The following is a 17,959-nucleotide window of genomic DNA, read 5'->3' as shown; positions in this document are numbered from 1 at the left end:
AGGTAGTGGCCATCATACACTGAGAGGGCTCAGCATCCGGAACCAGGAGACAGTGATTGAAAGTCCCCCAGGCTTCCAAGGTCAGCCAAGAAGAGGAGGAGGAGTGGGGGCATCCTTGGTGCCAGTTACACCAGGCCCAACCCCTTCTCACAGCCCCTCCCCTCCAGAGCCACACACCACCTCCCTGCTGGAGTCTCCTCTGTCCCTTCCTAGATTGAGCCACACTTCTGCCACTGACTCGATGACTCCCTGGACCTCAAGTTCCTCAGCTGTGGTTTGTAAACCAAACCAAACTTTCTGCTGTCGAGTCTGTTCTGACTCACGGTGAACCCGTGTGTGCAGAGTAGCACTGCTACATAGGGCTTTCTTGGCTGTAATCTTTACGGAAGCAGATGGCCAGGCCTTTCTTCCTGAGTGTGGTTAGGTAGGTTCAAACCACCAAACTTTAGGTTAGTAGTCAAGTGCAAACTGTTTGCCCACCCAGTGGTTTCTTGTTAGTTGTTGTTAATTGCTTTCAAGTTGATTCCTACTCATGGTGTCTCCATGTGTGCAGAGTAGAGGGGGTTTCAAGACTCTGACTGTTCAGAAGCTGATTGCCAGGCCTTTCTTCTGAGGCACCTCTGGGTGGGTTCAAACCACTAACTTTCTGGCTAGTAATCAAGCGCTTAACTGTTTGTGCCACCCAGGCATGGTTTCTAGGGCTGTGGAATCCAAGTATTCCCCTGGCTGGAGAGCCCCTGCTTTCCTAAGTTCCTTAAAGAGGCAGGCGGGTGTCAAGGAGGTTCTTATCTGCAACTCAAGGTCGCTCAGCTTATTAGGAATCTCTTTCTTTCTTAAGGGAACTCACCCACCTGCAACTTTCATTCCTTGATTTATCAGTTATGTGGCCCACTAGTCTATTATGTAAGGAGCCCTGGTGACACAAGCTCAGCGTCTAGCCGAACGGTGGGTGGTTCAAGTCCACCAGCGACTCTGTGGGAGAAAAGACCTGTTGATCTGCTCCCGTAAAGATGACTGCCTAGAACCCTTTGGGGCAGTTCTACTCTGTCCTATAGGGTCACTTTGAGTCGAAATCGACTCAACAGCACATAACTATTGTAGGGGTAGTGGTGGTTCAGTGGTAGAATTCTTGCCTCCCATGCAGGAGACCCGGGTTCAATTCCTGGCCAGTGCACCTCATGTACAGCCACCACCCGTCCGTCAGTGGAGGCCTGAGTGTTGCTGTGATGCTGAACAGGTTTCAGCAGAGCTTCCAGACCAAAATAGGCTAGGAAGACAGGCCTGGCGATCTACTTCAAAAACTCACCCAGTGAAAGTTCCGTGGAGTCAGGAGCTGACTCCTCGGCAGCTGATAACAACAACGGTCTGTACTGTAAATTCCTGGGGGGCAGGGACCTGTATGATTCCTACTCTCATCTCTGCCCACCCACCATCCCCCGTACTGGCCAGAGCCTCAGGGATAATCGTCCTAATAGCCAACACATATATGGCTGGTTACCAGCACTTAACTAGCAGGTGCTCTTGTAAACCCTTTACTTGGATTACCTCTTTAATCTTTCCCTTGAGCCAGCGAAGGAGGGCCCCATTATGATCCCAAGGAGCCCTGGTGGTACAACAGTTAAGTGCTCCACTGCTAACCAAAAGGTCAACCGTTCAAATCCACCTGACAGCTGCACAGGAGAAAAGACCTGGCAATCTGCTCCCGGAAAGATTATAGCGTAGGAAGCCCTATGGGGCAGTTCTGCTCTGTCCTATAGGGTCACTATAAGTTGGAGTTGACTTGATGGCACACAACATCATGATGACACCCATTTACAGGCGGGGAAACTGAGTCACAGAGATCTTAAGTAACTTGCACAACTCAGTGGAACCCAGGCAACCTGGCTTCACCACCCCCTCCCTTGTTGTTGCTAGTTGCTGTTGAGTGAACTCCAACTCATAGTGATATTATGTGTAACAGAATGAAACATTGTCCAGTCCAGCTTCATCTTTGTGATCCTTGGTATGTTTGAGTCCATTGTTGCAGCTGTTGTGTCAATCCATATCATTGAGGGTTTCCCTTGTTTTCACTGACCTGCTAATTTACCAAACATGATGTTCAAGCGAATGGTCTTTCCTGGTGTCGTGTCCCTCCCTTAGCCACCTGGTTATGCTGTTCTTTTTGTGGTGGAAAAGAGAAGCTCAACACAACAGATATTTATTCTCTCACAGATCTGGAGGCCAGAGGTCCAAAATCAAGGTGTCAGCAGGTCCCAGGTCTCTCTCAGAGTTCTAGGGGAGAATCTGTTCCATGCTTTTCTCTTAGCTTCTGGTGTTGCCAGCGATTCTTGGCGTTCCTTGGCTTGTAGATGCACCACTCCAATTTCTGCCTTTGTCTTCACATGGCCATCTTCCCTCTGTGTGCCTCTGTGTGCCTCTGTACTGGTTATGCTGCCTTGGTGTAGTCACAGTGTGGATGGTTGCAGGGCATCTATACGTGAATCATTCACCCAGGCATGGCTGATGAGTGTTGAGCAACCGAAAATACCTAGACATGGCCCTGCCCCCCGAGAGCACAACATCTACTGCAGAGAGACCAATGCCAAACCAGAAATAGCAACAGATGTTTCTTACAAAAGAAGTCAGTGTTAGGAACAGCTCAGTTTTGGGGCCCTTTCTGCATGCCAGAAGTCCCTGGCTGGTGCAAATAGTTAACACCTTCAGCTGCTAACCAAAAGGTTGGAGGTTTGAGTCTGCCCAGAGGTGCCTTAGAAGAAAGGTCTGGCAATCTACTTGCGAAAAATCAGCCACTGTAAACCCTATGAAGCACAATTCTACTCTGACACACATGGGGTCTCCATTAGTTGGGGTCAATGTGGTGGCAACTGGTTTTTTGGTTCTATATACCAAGCGCTGAATGAAATACTTTTCTTGCATAATATATTATTTTTCTCCTTTTACAGATAAGGAAACTAAGGCTCAGATTGGCCCAAGTTCACCCAGCCCGGAAATAGACATTTGATCTCCAAACCCAGTATCTTCAGGGTTTTACTCTGAGGTCTCTGGTGACCATCCATTCCCTCCACAAAACCCTTCCCGACTCTGAAGAATGAGTAAGAGGAGTTCAAGAGTTGGGGAAGGGTGTTGCAGGCAGTCATTTATATTCACTCATTCAACAAATATTTTCTTAGGCCTCTTGTGGGCCAAGCCTATGCTTGGAGATTCTGGGGACACAGACATAGGTTAGGTCCAGGCTCTGTCCTCAAGGAATTACTAGTCTGATGGGGGAGACAGACATAGACAGTCACCACAGTGTGATCTGGGTGCTAATGGAGGCAATCCAGGCACTGTCTGAGGAACACAGGCCAGGCCCAGAGGGACAGGCAAGGCTACTCCGAACTGAGCCTCATGGCAACTTTAAGAGTTTTCCAGAATTTCCAGAGAGAGGAGCCCGTGTGCACTGGCTTGTATGTTTATATATAAACGTCTCTTGAGGCCTTCTGCAGGCCAAGTGCTGAGCTGGGCAATGCCAGAGCTCTGGAGTTGGGTCAGATCCAGACCCCGCCTTGGAGGGGCTCTAGTCTGGTTGGGAAGGCAGACATGGACACAGTCCTGGCTGATCAGAGCAGCAGTAGAGGGAGGGACCGGTGCCAGGAACAGAGCAGGTCACAGAACTCTAAAAGGTCAGCAGTGAACAAAGGCCTCATAATGGCTAACCTTACCCCCCTCACAAACCCCCGCTTACCACCTGTCTGTCAATTTGTCATACAGTGGTGGCTTGGGTGTTGCTATGATGCTGGAAGCTATGCCACCAGTATTTCAAATACCAGGAGGGTCACCCATGGTGGACAGGTTTCAGCAGAGCTTCCAGGTTAAGACCAGGAAAAAAGGCATGGTAATCTTCCAGAAATTAGCCAATAAAAACCCTACAGATCACAACAGATTATCATCCAATATAGTGCTAGAAAGTAATCTCCCTAAGTTGGAAGTCACTCAAAATACACAGTGACTGCAACAATGGACTCAAATTACCAACAATCATGAAGATGGGGCAGGGCCAGGTAACGTTTCATTCTGTTATACATAAGGTCGCCATGAGCGGAGCCAACTCCATGACAACCAACAGCAACAGAGAGTACTTGCCCAAGGTCACTCAGCACAGAGGGGACACCTGATGCTGGAGTCGGGATTGTGTAAGACAGATATACAGACCCAAGACATGCAAATTCATATACACACAGACTGGGAATCAAAAGCCCACCTGAGGCATTGATCCCTTCATCACACATCTCCCGGGACTGCCATGAGCTAGGCCCCAAGCTGGGTGTGCTGGAGACACGGAAATGGTCCAACCCAGGTCCTGCTCTGAAGGAGCAGCTTCCGGTGAGGTGGGGAATCAGACAGGGAGGCGGACAGCTCAAATCCCAGGTGCACAGTGACCTGAGAGCAGGCAGAAAGTCACATCTGGCTCTGGGCAGCTAAAAAGGCCTCCTAAGAGAGGCACCATTTAAATTAGCCCCCTCAAAAGGGAGAAGGAAGGGGTACTGGTGGCACCGTGATTAAGCAGTTGGCTACTAATGGAAAGGTCAGCAGTTTGAACCCACCAGAAAAAGATCCCGTGTTCTCCGTCTGTAAAGATTACAGCCAGGAAAACTGTATGGAGCTCAGTTCTACTCTGTCACATGGAGTTGCTATGAGGCAGAATCAACTCAATGGGTTTGGTTTTGGTTTTTATCATCCTTACCCTGCTTTGGAAACCCTGGTGGCGTAGTGGTTAAGTGCTATGGATGCTAACCAAAGGGTCAGCAGTTCGAATCCGCCAGGCGCTCCTTGGAAACTCTATGGGGCAGTTCTACTCTGTCTTGTAGGGTCGCTATGGGTCGGAATCGACTCGATGGCACTGGGTTTGGTTTTTGTTTTTTTTTTACCCTGCTTTATTTTTCTTCGTGGCGCTTGTCACATACTCTAAGTTACTTGTTCATTGCTCTCTGTTATGGATTGAATTGTGTTCCCCCAAAAGATTTGTTGCAGTCTCAACCCCCAATACCTGTTTGAGTGTGCCTTTGTTTGGAAATAGTGTCTTTAAAGATGTTATCAAGGAGCCTCCTGGTGACACGATGGTTAAGCACTCAGCTGCTAACTGAAAGGTCAGGGGTTTGAACCCACCAGCAGGTCTGCTGGAGAAAAGACTTGGAAATCTGCTTCCATAAAGATTACAGCCTAGGAAGCCCTATGGGACAGTTCTACTCTGTCACATGGGGTCACTATGCGTCTGAATCGACTCGGCAGCACACAACAAAGCAAGAAAAGTTTTGCAGGGAAATGGTGGGGACAGAAAGTTGGGGAGAAGGGGATGGATGTGGAGCTGGGCCATGCATCCTCCAGGGGAGATAGAGGAGGAGAGTGAAGCCAGGTCCTGGGGGCACTGGGGAACCACGGGAGGATTGTGAGCAGAGGAGAGTCAGGGTCGGCTTTGGGTATTGGAATGATTTCTCTAGCAAGGAGGGTGTGTGTGTGTGTGTCTTTCTGTCTCTCAGCGTCTCTGTTAGCTAGAACATGTGGTTAAGATTCTGCCCACCTGTATGTGGTTCACTCCCCACCCCAGAACCCTAGTTTGCAGGCTCAGCTCTTGTTGGGGGAGGGTGGCACCTGGCTGGACTTAGCGGCTGAATCCAGAAGCCCTGGGCTCCCTGAACCTTTGGGAAGCACCTTGGACAGCTCCCTGTTCAACCCCAGGCTGGGCTTCCCCTCCTCGGAGTCCCTGGGTGGTACAAACGGTAGCTTGGCTGCTAACAGAAAGGTTAGAGGTTCAAGTTCACCCATAGGTGCCTTGGAAGAAAGGCCTTACGATCTACTTCCGAAAAAAATCTGCCATTGAAAATCCTATGGAGCGCAGTTTTACTCTGACGTGCATGGGGTCACCATGAGTCAGGGTCAACTTTTTTTTCTTCTTGGTTCCTTTAGGCGGGTAGTTCTGAACCAGGGCTATTTTGCCCCCCTCACCCCTCACCCAAGAGCCATCTGGAAATGTCTGGAGGCGTTTTGGGTTGTTACAACTTGGGAGGGGCCTGCTATTGGCATCTACTGGGCAGAAGCCAGGGATACTGCTTAACTCCTCCAATGCACAGGACAGGCCCCACCACAAAGAATGTCCAGCTCCCAGTGTGAACAGGTTGAGAAACCCTGATCTAGGACATGTGTGACCAGGAACATGACAAAGTTTGTGGTGTGTGTGTCTGTTTCGGCCAGCCTGGAATCCAATCTTGGTGTGCACCTGTGACTAGGTTCCAGAATTGGAGTTAACATCCCCTGTGAATATTCTTTGGCCCAAGGTGTATCTTTCTCATGTGTGACTTTCAACTCGGTGTGTATGCGTGTTTGGGTGCGGGGGAGTGTTTGTTGTTGGTGGTGGTGGTTGCCATCAGGTTGATCCTGACTTATGGCAAGCTGGTGTGTGCGTAGTGGAACTGTGCTCCATAGGATTTCCAAGGCCATGACCTTTCAGAAGCAGGCTGCCAGGCCTTTCTTCTAAGTGACCATGTGCAATCTGACCATGGGTGAGAGAGTGACTATGTGCAATTGGGCTGGCCCAGGGGGGCAGGGGGCTTTATATTTGAGAGGATGTGATGGTGTAAGTGTGTCATTGCACAGGTCATAGTTTTGTGCATGACTTTCCAACATCCAGAGTGGGAGGAGCCACAGCCCTGTGGCTATTAGTGCCCACAGAACCCATTAGGACAGTCTGTGTGCGTGACTGTCCTCTGGGTAGGGCTGTAACCATGTAAGGATCTCCCACCTGTGCACGTCGAGCTGTTTGTGTCATTCTAACCACGTGAGATCCGACTACATATGGTGGTGACTCAGTGTGTAACTATTACTTAGCCTAGAGCTATCTCTTTGTGGCTGAGTGTGACAGATACTACGACTGCTTCCAGGGGAGAGCTGTTGTCTAACTGACCTTCTGCTGAATGTGTGTCCTGAACTGCGTATATGGTATGACTGTATGTCGGTCCCTCTGAGGAGGGTCGTTCTTGGCCTAGGAACTCTCTGTGTCTTGTCTAAGCCCTTGTGACCTTGTGTGTGTGTGCGTGTGTGTATGTTCACCACCTTACCATCTCCTGTTGTTACTAGGGCTGTGTGTAGCAGTGTCTTGTGTATGGCTCAGGGACAGCAAGCCCCCTGCCTCCATCCTGGCCTCTCCAAAGCCCAGAAGTGACCCTGACCTGGGTGAACCCAGGGTGAGGAACTGCGGCTTCCAGCCCCAAACCACAGGGCTTGGCTAGCCCACTGTCCTGGCTCTTTCCCAGCCCCACACTGAGGGGCTGCTGCTGGAGAGGGTCCCCCGGGAGTCATTGGGGCGGCAGGGGCAATTAATTCATCAGATTAATTAGCTCCTCATGCCAGGGTAGGGGGAAGGGCAGCCCAGTTCCGGAGGCCCTCCCTCTCTCCCCAGACATCCAAGGTCATCCGGCCTCCTTTCCTCCCCGCTTGGTTGGTGCTGTCTCCACCGCTTCTGCGTTGCGTGCCCAGCCCCCACTCCCTGGCCACGGTCCAGCCCGCTGGCCATGGTCCACATAGAGATGAATGAGTGGGGGTGGGGCGGCTGGCCTGCATGCTGCACTGGAGCGTGCAGGCGGTGTGGGTGTGCAGGCGGTGTGGGTGTGCGCCTGTGAGTGCCTGCCCTGGTGAGCGTGGGCACACGTGTGTGTCTGTGACAGATGTGTGTCTGTGTGCATATGGGCATATGTCCGTGTGTTTGTGTGCCTCTGTGATTACGGGCATGTGTCTGTGTGTGGCTGAACGTCTGTATATTCGTGTCTGTGTTGGGTATCTGCATGCAGCAGGGTCTACATGTGTATGTCATTCTATGTGATTCTGTATTAAGATGTATGTGTGCCTGTATCTGTACGTGTGTGCCACCGTTACATTGTGTATGTGTGCATATGTGTATGTGTGTGTGTGCAGGTGTATGTGTCAGCACATTGTATCTGAATGTGTATATGTGTGTATCTGTGTACACATCTCTGCATATATGTGTAACTTGCATTTGTGTGTATCTGTGTATACAAGTGTCTGTGTGTCTGTAGGTGTGTATACATGTCTGTGTGCATATGTATGTTCGTATCTGTGTATCTGTGTTTCTATGTGTATATCTGTACATATGTGTCTGCATATGTGTGTCTCTGCATGTCTATGTGTGTATGTGTATGTGCATGTCAGGGTACACCTGTCTGTGTGTATGTATATGTGTGTTTGAGTACTGTGATTGGGCTGTTGTCTGTATGTCTCTGAAGGTATGTTTTTGTGTCTGTGGGAGCCTACCTACCCGAGTATGTCAGTACATCAGCGTGGGCCTGTGGGAGGGTCCATGTTGCATGTGTTTGGTGTGTCTGCTCTGAGTGCAGCTGCCATGTGTGCACCTTGGAAAACATCAGTGGATGTGTGTGCCAGTGGGTGTAGGAATGTGCGTGTCTGCAAGGCCTGTGCATGTGTGCATATGCACCCACACCTGCGTACAGTTTCTGTGACGTCCTCCCTTCTGCAGGGCTGCTGTCCCAGAGCCTGGAGTTCAACTCTCCCGCGGACAACTACACCGTGTGCGAAGGCGACAACGCCACCCTCAGGTACCTCCCACCCAGGGGACTCAGATTCTGCCCCTTTACCTTCCAGAGCCTCACTTTCTGCCTCTATGAAAGAGATTCAGGGGGGAAACCCTGACCTACAGAGACAGCCTGCCACATGGGGAGGACTTGGCCTGACGCCTCCTCATCAGGAGAGAGGTGGTCAGGAGTGACGCCAAACCCAGCTCTACCCCTGGGGCTCAGTGTCCCCATCTGTCAAGAGGGCGGAGGAACAGCAACCACCCTGGGGACTGTTGGATTTATGAGTTTATACACATACAGTGCTCAAAGAACTTGGCACACTGTATCTACTCCATTGTGATTATTTCCTCCAGATTTCTGCCTCTCCCCCCACTCCAGGTATCTGTCCCTCCTTCCTCTGGGTCTCTGTCCCCCTCTCTCTCTGGGTCTCTATTCCCCTCTCTCTGGGTCCTGTCCCCCTCTCTCTGGGTCTAAGTCCCTCCTTCCCTAGGTCTTTTTTACCCCTCTCTCTGGGTTTCTATCCCCCTCTTTTGGAGTCGTGGCAAACAGCCATTTAATAACCATCAGCTATTATTCCATCGTGGTGCTTGGGGCACACAACTTGTCCTCTCTGAGGCATAGTTTACCCACCTGTCAAATGGGCACTAGAATATCTGCTTCGTAGGGCTGCAGTGGAAATTTCAGATGTAGTAGGCCTCCATGCCACCCCAACCCACCCTAGACTGGGGAACATGGAAGGCCAGGTTCCAAGGGATGCGGGGAGAAGAGCCTTCCTCTCCCCCTCTTCTGGGGCAGCTGTTTCATCGACGAGCATGTGACCCGTGTGGCCTGGCTGAACCGCTCTAACATCCTGTATGCGGGCAACGACCGCTGGACCAGTGACCCGCGGGTGCGGCTGCTCATCAACACGCCCGAGGAGTTCTCCATCCTCATCACCCAGGTGGGGCTCGGCGATGAGGGCCTGTACACCTGCTCCTTCCAGACCCGCCACCAGCCGTACACCACTCAGGTCTACCTCATCGTCCACGGTGAGCACATGGCCCAGGCCAGGGGGGGTGAAGGGTATGAGGGGCTTGGGGGAAATTCTTATAGAAACAGTGAATACTGGCTGTACTCCAAGAGGAGGAGCTAGTAACATGGACTCCTAGGTCCGAGGGGAGGGACCTGGAGGTCTGGATCCTGGGTCTGACAGACAGGGCTGGAGACCCTGACTCCTGGGTCTGAGGAAGGAGGGTAAGCCAAGACTTGTGGGTCTGAGGGGGGATGGTGTCTGGCTCCTCACTGACTCTCCCCTGCCCGGCAGTCCCGGCCCGCATTGTGAACATCTCCTCACCTGTGACAGTGAATGAGGGGGGCAATGTGAACCTGCTTTGTCTGGCCATGGGGAGGCCGGAGCCCACAGTCACCTGGAGGCAGCTCCGAGGTGAGGACCCCACCCCCGGCTGAAAGCCCCTTCCCCTACTCCACCGTCTGGGTCCCTCAATTCCCCATACCCCTGGGCTGCATTCCCAGCCCCTCTTCTCCCTCATTCTGCCCCCTAACCTATCATGACTTAATTTCTACCTCCCACCCTGATCCCCCAGGCCCCAGATTCTTAGAGCCTTCATCAACGGGTTCCACCTGCCATCCCAGGCCTGGGACCTGCCTCCAAGTCATCTGCTGGATCCCCGCTTGCCCCTTTCCCCTGACCCCTATATCCCCAGACTCTCCCCTCACCCTCACAGGATTCTCCCCGACTCAGGTTCCCGTTTTTTCAACCCCTAAGATGGACTGACACAGTGGCTGCAACAGTGGGCTCAAACATAGTAATGATTGTGAGGATGGTGCAGGACTGCTCAGTGTTTCATTCTGTTGTACATAACGTTGCTGTGAGTCAGAACTGACTCGACAGCACCTAACAACAAGTGGGGTTACACCCAGTGGATCCTCTGGTCCACGTTCCTATGTCTTGTCTGCTGAGAGTCCAGCGGTTCTCAGAGTATGGTCCGCCCTCCCACAGCATCAGCATCACCTGGGAACCTGTTAGAAATGCACACTTCTGGGCCCTACCCGGAAACGCTGGTGATGTAGTGGTTAAGAGCTACAGCTGCTAACCAAAAGGTTGGCAGTTCAAATCCACCAGGCGCTCCTTGGAAACTAAATGGGGCAGTTCTACTGTATCCTATAGGGTTGTTATGAGTCAGAACCGACTCAACAGCAACGGGTTTGGTTTGATGGTTTGGGGCCCCACCCAGACCCTACTGAATCAGAAGACTACCCCCCCACCCCACCGCACTGTTTTAACAAGCCCTCCAGGTGATTCTGATGCTGGCCAAGTTGAAGGACCACAGCTCTTGGTTGTCCCCATAGTGTCCAGGTGGCAGCACATGACCTCCAGATCCCCAGACATCACCTACCAACCTCTTCTACATGAACCTCCACCACCAGATCCCAGATTCCTGGATGCTCACCCACTAGGTCTTTGGAGACCCATAGTGCCAATCACTAGATCCTGTTCCCTGAATTCCCTGAGACCCCAGAACCCACTGACTATAGACCTCAGATCCCTGGATCCTTCCCCACTGAATCACCTGATCACCACCACCCTGCTCTTGAGACCCTGGAATCCTGGATACCCTAAGTCCCAGGTCTCAGTCTAGATCTCAGGTCTTCTGGGCCCGGTGATCTGGCGTGAGATCCCAGATATCTGGGTCCCTGAGTCGCTATGAGTCGGAGTCGACTCCACAGCACTGGGCTTGGTTTTTTTGGTTTTTTGGATCCCAGTCACCAGACCCTGAATTTCTGGATCCTTTAAGAGCTTTAAGAGCTAGATCCCAGAACTCTGGGACCCTCCCCCACTAGATCTGTATTTCCTAGATCCTTCTAAGACCAAAGATCCAGGATATTGAGATCCTCCCTACCGGGTTGCAGTTACAAACCCCAGATCCCCACTCCCTCCCCCCATAAGCCGCGCCCCTCTTCTCCCGCCCCCCTCCCCCAGCTCCCTTAGACCGGGCACTCCAGGCCCTGCGGTGCCCGCCCCGCTGATGTGTGTCCGTGTTGTGCCCGTGTTGTCCCGTGTTAAGTGTTTGTGTCCGGCCCCGCCCCCTTCCCCTCCCTCCCACCACAGACGGCTTCACCTCCGAGGGCGAGATCCTGGAGATTTCTGATATCCAGCGGGGCCAGGCCGGGGAATACGAGTGCGTGACTCACAACGGGGTTAACTCCGCGCCCGACAGCCGCCGCGTGCTGGTCACAGTCAACTGTGAGTCCCAGGCGAGAAAGGGGGCGGACTCTGGGTCCCTGGTGAGAAGGAGTCAGAGGGAGGAGTGGGCTAGGGGTCCTGAACTCTTAGGTCTGAGGGCGGAGGGGGCTGGGAGCAATTGCTGACCCCCGCCCCTCGCCAGATCCTCCGACCATCACGGACGTGACCAGCGCCCGCACCGCCCTGGGCCGCGCCGCCCTCCTGCGCTGCGAAGCTATGGCGGTGCCGCCCGCGGATTTCCAGTGGTACAAGGATGACAGACTGTGAGGACAGCCCCGGAGCGGGCGGTGGGGACAGAGGAGGAGGGCTCTAGGTCCCTTCGTCTGGGGAGCTGGGTCGCTGGAGGGAGCGGAGTCTTGGGTCCCAAGAACCGGTGGGGCCTAGATTCTCAGATATAGTGTCTGCTGGGCCCCGGAGAGACAGTGGGGATGTACTGGAAACTCTGGTCCTAGGAAGCTAAATGCTGGAGACCGTGCTGCGCCGGCTATGCAAGGAGGGGAGTGTGGTCGGGGGTCCATGCTGAGGCTCTGGCGGAGATTTCGGGGACTATTAGGGTTGGAGTCCATCAGCATTTGGGAGCCGGTCCATGGAGAAATTCCGGGGGGAATGGTCCGGGATCCAAAAGTAGCTAAATCCCAAGTTCTAATGGTCACTGCGATGGGGGCAAAATGTTGGTCCCGGGGTTCAGGGTCCCTGAGGCTGGAGACCAGCGTCCCCGGGGATCAGAGAACCCCCGGGGCTGGAGACCAGAGTCCCCGGGGATCAGGGAACCCCGGGGCTGGAGACCAGAGTCCCCGGGGATCAGGGAACCCTGGGGCTGGAGACCAGAGTCCCCGGGAATAAGAGGCCCCCCACGAGGCTGGAGACCAGAGTCCCCGGGGGGTTCGGGGTCCCTCGACTGCAGACCAGAGTCCCCGGGGATTGGGGGCCCAGAGGCTGGAGACCAGAGTCCGAGGACTGGGCTCTGGGCCCCAGGGGGTCCCGGGCCGGGGTCACGCGGTCTGGCCCCTGACCCCACTTCCCGGCAGGCTGAGCAGCGGCACCACCGAGGGCCTGAAGGTGCAGACGGAGCGTACCCGCTCGATGCTTCTATTCGCCAACGTGAGCGCACGGCATTACGGCAACTACACGTGTCGCGCTGCCAACCGGCTCGGAGCGTCCAGCGCCTCCATGCGGCTCCTGCGTGCGTCCGCGGGCGCTGGCGGGCGGTGGGGGGCGGGGGGCGGGGCCGGGGCCAGGGAGGGAGGGGCGGGGCCAGAGGAGGAGGAGACTCCGGGGCCACCCTCCAGACTGACAGCTGGACTTGGCAAAGAGACAGACCCTGCGACTCAGAAGCAACGCGACTGAGCAAGAGGTTGATCCATTCGGCAGATATTGAGCGCCCACTAAAAAGCCCGGCGTTGGCCGCCGAGGATAAAGCAGAGAAGGTCGGGAGCCCCAAGGAGCTTACGTTCTAGTAATAGAAAAGTAATGAGCAAGTAGACACATATATATATAAATAAACAACAAGCAAATACATACATACCCATTCCAAACCCATTGCGACCCCATGTGTTACAGAGTAGAACTCCATAGAGTTTTCTTGGCTGTGATTTTTATGAAAGCAGATTGTCAGGCCTTTCTTCCTCAGCATAGCTGGGTGGGCTCAAACTGTCAACCTTTAGGTTAGTAGTTGAGTGCAAACTGGTTACAGCACACAGGGATCTTTAACAAGCAAATACGTAGATACATAAATATTTTTGGATATCAATAAGGACTACAAAGAAAATAAATCAGAGAGGATTGGGGGTGGCAACATTAGATAAGCTAATCAGAGAAGGCTTCCTGCAGGGGGCACCATTTGAACTGAGACCTGAATGGGGAGAAACCAGTACTGCTAAAATCTGGAAAAAGAGTTTTGCAGGCAGGGGGAACCGTGTATGCAAAGGTACAGTGAAGAAGCTAGCAGGACCAGAGCAGAGAGATCTTGTGGGACATAAGGTTAAAGAGGAATGTCGAGGTCAGGCTCATGAGCCATGATAAGACCAGTAAAACCATTTGCCATCAAGTCCGTTCCTGACTCGGGGCAACCCCGTGTATTACAGAGCAGAACTGCACTCCGTAGGGTTTTCATAGCAGTGACCTTTCTGAAATACAGCTCCAGGTCTTTCTTCTGACTCGCCTCTGGGTGGATTTGAATCGCCAACCTTTTGGTTAGTAGCCAAGCACTTAACTGCACCACCCAGGGATTCCTTAATCCATGGTGGGGAGTTTGAATTTTACTTTACTGCAGAGTGAGGCCACTGGAGGCTGTTATGCAGGGGAGTAGCATCTGAGTGAGTGATGCTTCTAAAGAGAGCATATAAACAAACCAAACCTGTTGCTGTCAAGTTGATCCCGACTCATGGCGACCCCCCGTGTTACAGAGTAGAACTGTGCTCCATAGGGTTTTCTTGCCTGAAATCTTGACAGAAGTGGATTGCGAGTCTTTCCACAGTGCGGCTGGCTATGTTCCAACCACCAACCTTTAGGTTAGCTGATGGCAAACCTTTTCAGCCACTCAGGCGTCACTCATTGGGTGCTGTTTGAAGAGTGGCCTGTAGGGGGCAAGGTGGAGGCAGGGAGACAAGGGAAGAAGCTGCTGCGGTCCTCCAGGCTAGGAGGGATGGTGGCTTGGGCCATGGTGGTGGTAGTGGAAGTACGGTGAGGACTCGGTATCTGGGAGATGCTTTGGAGTAGAGCCCATTGGGCTAAGTTGCTGCACTGGATGTGAAGGGGTGAGGGAAGCGTGAAGGTGAGTCAAAAGTGATTCCAAGATTTTTGCTTGAACAGCTGGAGGAATAGGGATAACATTTTTTGAAATGGAGAAGTATCAGGGAGTAGCCAGTTTAGGGGAGAAGATTAAATTAAGAGTGCAGTTTGGGGCGTGTGGAGTATGAGACACCTTGTGGAAATGCTGAATAGATAGAAGCTGTAAGACACAAAGACAAACACAGTTCCAGGCCAAGACAGCGTGGTGGTGGGGGGCATAGATAAGATGTGAAGGAGACAGGGAGATAAGAGAGACTGAGTGGCCAAGAAAGATACCTGCTCAGCGAGCTCCTAAGACTGAAAACATGCCCAGAAGGAGTCGAAAAGGCAGACACACAAGTGAGAATCCCAGGCAGGTCCGCTAGAGAAACCAGCTGACGCCAACTAATGGCGACCCCATGTGTGTTAGGGTAGAACTGTGTTCCAGAGGGTTTTCAATAAGTGAGTCTTCAGAAGTAGATCAGTAGGCCTTTCTTCTGAGGTGCCTCTGGGTGGACTTGAACTGCCAACCTTTTGGTTAGCAGCCGAGGACATTTACCATTTGCACTGCCCAGGGACTCTGTCCTCCAGAGTAATACGCTCAAAAGAGACTCTCAGAGACTGATGCAGAGACAGGGGTCCTGGGAGAGACATATACAGAGTCTCCTTCTCTCAGGCCTCCTCCCATGACCCTTTCTCTTCCCCCAGGCCCAGGATCCCTGGAAAACTCGGCCCCGAGGCCCCCAGGGCCCCTGACCCTCCTCTCCGCCCTGAGCTGGCTGTGGTGGAGGATGTAGGAGGAACCCCGTGCAGCTGGCCTCCCCATGCCAGGGGGGCTTCAGGCCGAGAGCAAGAGAGGAAGAGGGAGAAAGCGCCATGGGTCTCGAGGGGGTGGAAGAGCTCTCGGCCACAAAAGAAGAAGAGGAAGATGAGGAGGAGGAAGAGAGATCTTTAGAGAACCCATCACTGTGAGGGAGAACACAAAATTATGCATCTTTCTACAGCCATTCTCGCCACCCGTTCACGTTTCCGATTGTGACCCACCCCTGGCCACCCCACACCCCTCTCTTAGCTCAGGCTGTCAACTGGATCGCTCGCGCACAAGTGTGCATGTGGGCGTGTGTGTGTGTGTATGTGTGTGGTAGAGAAGGGGGTTCAGCAGGCCTCCTTCCCCTGACACCCCCGTGGCCACTGTCCCCAACATGCTGCCTCTCACTTCTGCTGGAGGTAGGTATGGGGGCTTTGCAATGGAAGCTGTGAAGAGAGGTTGTCTAGGCTCCCTGCTTCCCCAATATATGCACGACACCAATCCCCACTCCCCACCTGTTGAAAGGTTTCCTGGGCAGGTTGGGGGTGGGAAGGGGTTGTTACACTCGCCTGTCCTGTCGAGCTGTCATCCAGCCTTTGGGAATAGGTGGGAGGTCCCCATGTTGGCACCAGCTGCCTGTAGCCAGAGGTCCCATAACAAGCTCAGCAGCCTGAGACCCTCCCGCTTCCCCTGTCCCCCCTCCCCACCCTGGAATTTCTGGCCCCCTCCTGGGCTAATCGGTGCTTCCATCTGACTGTCAGGCTAGTGGCTGTAGTCACCTGTCTGTCTCAGTGCTTTGCCCTGCCTCTCCCACCCCTCCCCTTGGCCACGTGCAGCGCCAGCCAGGTGCCCTCAGAACTCCTGCAGTTGGCCCACAGCTGCCCAGGTGTGGGCTTGCTGGCCTACCAGTCCCCAGCTCTTCACTGACTTTGCCTCCCAAAGGCTGTCCTGACCACCCTGGCACACACGCACACACGCACACCAGCGACTGTGACCAGCAATAGCCCCCTGGCTCCAGCTGTCCTGAAGCTGGTGACCAGCTGTAGTTTCCCCCAAGGGTGGGCAACTGTTGTCAGGAAAGGACTCCAAGAGGCTGCAGCCCCAGTTCTGATTGTAGGAATACTCCACCCTGGTACATACCACACCAAGTAGGGGACAGAGAGGCATCACCTGGACATCCAGAGCCCAAATGAAGATGCCACATCACCAGCTCTGACTCCTGGGAGACCCTCTATACACACCCACCCCAAACCACACCACCCAGAGCTTGGTGGGGAAGAGGGCAGAGTAGGGGCAGGGAGGCAAGGGGCAGTGACTGTACCTCAGACAGGGGCGTGGGCCCCATCCCACATTGTCTTCCATTCCCAGGGTCCGCGGGACAGGGAGGGGAGGGGGAGAAGCCCGAGGGAGGGGGGTGGGGGGCCCTGGGGGCTGTGTGTTCCGATTCATGGGGAGTGTTGAGACCACCACACCAATAAACGCCTTTTTCCAAAGTGTGTGCCTGCAAATATCCATGGCTTTAAGAGTTTGGGTGAGTGGGGAGAAAAGGGTAGTGGGCATTTGGTGGTACCTTCCCAGCATCATTCCTTCCCCCTATTTTGGTGGGTTTGGAATGGACCCCAGTTCCAGAGGCGAGACCCTGATTGGCTTAAGCCACTCGGCCCAGCCCAGTGTGATTGTTGGTTCAGAGATGGGCACAGGGCCCAATCAGGCTGACAGGAGAAATTACAGCCAAGAAAACCCTATGGGGCAATTCTACTGTCACATAGGGGTCGCTATGAGTTGAAATCGACTTAATGGTACCTAACAACATTTTTAAGCCACTTTGTGTTAGCTTATCTGTCTCTAGAGATTTAACAGAAAAAACCTAACTGATGAAGAGATACAGAGTTCAAACATTCAGCACCTGAACCCTCCCCTTTCCAAAAAGATGTAGGGACTCTATTTCCAAGGCCCGCATCCACCACAAACTTTAAGCAGAATCCCTCTCACATCCCTTCCTTCCTGGAGGCAGACACTGCTTGCCTACACTTTAGTGATTTGCTTCCTCTTTCTTCTTAGCTGGTCAACTCACCTCCCATGATACAAACTGAGATACTTGGTTTTTCAGCCTGCCTTGCAGCTATGTGTCCAGTTTCAGCCAATGAAACATAAAGGGGAGTTTGCTACTAGGCTCCCAGGAAAGTTTTTCTCCTGAGGGAGGGGGACAGGGAGAGAGATGAGGAGAGACACAGAAAATCAGGATGAGACAGACAGGGAGAGAGAGGTACAGAGACACACAGAAAGAGACAAAGACAGATGAGAGAGAGAAAGGAGAAAGAGGAAGATAGAGTTGGAGAGAGAGATGACGACAAAGAGAGACATAGAAAGAGAAAGCCAGGGATGGGCAGAAATATGGAAGACAGACAGAGACAAAAACACACAGGGAGAAAGACAAAAACAGATGAGGAGAGATAGAGAGGTGGGAAGGCAGCCCTGCTCCCTTCCTTTTATCTTATGATACAGTGGAAGGATGATGTGATGTCTGATGCTACAGCAGCCATCTTGCCACTGCCA

At 53.0% G+C, this 17,959-nt stretch overlaps 1 protein-coding gene and 1 non-coding gene across 2 annotated transcripts; both read left to right on the top strand.

Moving 5' to 3' along the window:
- The first annotated feature begins 1,103 nt into the window (after positions 1-1,103).
- On the top strand, positions 1,104-1,174 carry TRNAG-CCC (transfer RNA glycine (anticodon CCC)). The gene has a single exon. It is a non-coding gene; the product is annotated as a tRNA-Gly (tRNA).
- Positions 1,175-6,892: 5,718 nt separating this feature from the next.
- IGLON5 (IgLON family member 5) lies at positions 6,893-16,747 on the top strand. Its single transcript, XM_049901979.1, has 8 exons — positions 6,893-6,972; positions 8,525-8,603; positions 9,378-9,610; positions 9,886-10,005; positions 11,692-11,826; positions 11,969-12,089; positions 12,855-13,009; positions 15,304-16,747. Exons 1-8 carry the CDS (start codon positions 6,948-6,950, stop codon positions 15,390-15,392), a joined length of 957 nt encoding a protein of 318 aa, XP_049757936.1. The 5' UTR covers positions 6,893-6,947; the 3' UTR covers positions 15,393-16,747.
- Positions 16,748-17,959: the final 1,212 nt, after the last annotated feature.

The sequence above is a fragment of the Elephas maximus genome, chromosome 11, assembly GCF_024166365.1.
Source record: "Elephas maximus indicus isolate mEleMax1 chromosome 11, mEleMax1 primary haplotype, whole genome shotgun sequence".
In the NCBI taxonomy this organism is placed as follows: domain Eukaryota; kingdom Metazoa; phylum Chordata; class Mammalia; order Proboscidea; family Elephantidae; genus Elephas; species Elephas maximus.
Note: the sequence above shows the minus strand (reverse complement) of the source record. Positions and strands in the feature narration are given on the sequence as shown.

Coding starts and splice junctions, on each gene's coding strand:
- IGLON5 (XM_049901979.1), top strand. CDS start 6,948: ATGTGTGTCCTGAACTGCGTATATG. Junction 8,604..9,377: donor GGCGACAACGCCACCCTCAG/GTACCTCCCACC, acceptor CTTCTGGGGCAG/CTGTTTCATCGACGAGCATG. Junction 9,611..9,885: donor GGTCTACCTCATCGTCCACG/GTGAGCACATGG, acceptor CCTGCCCGGCAG/TCCCGGCCCGCATTGTGAAC.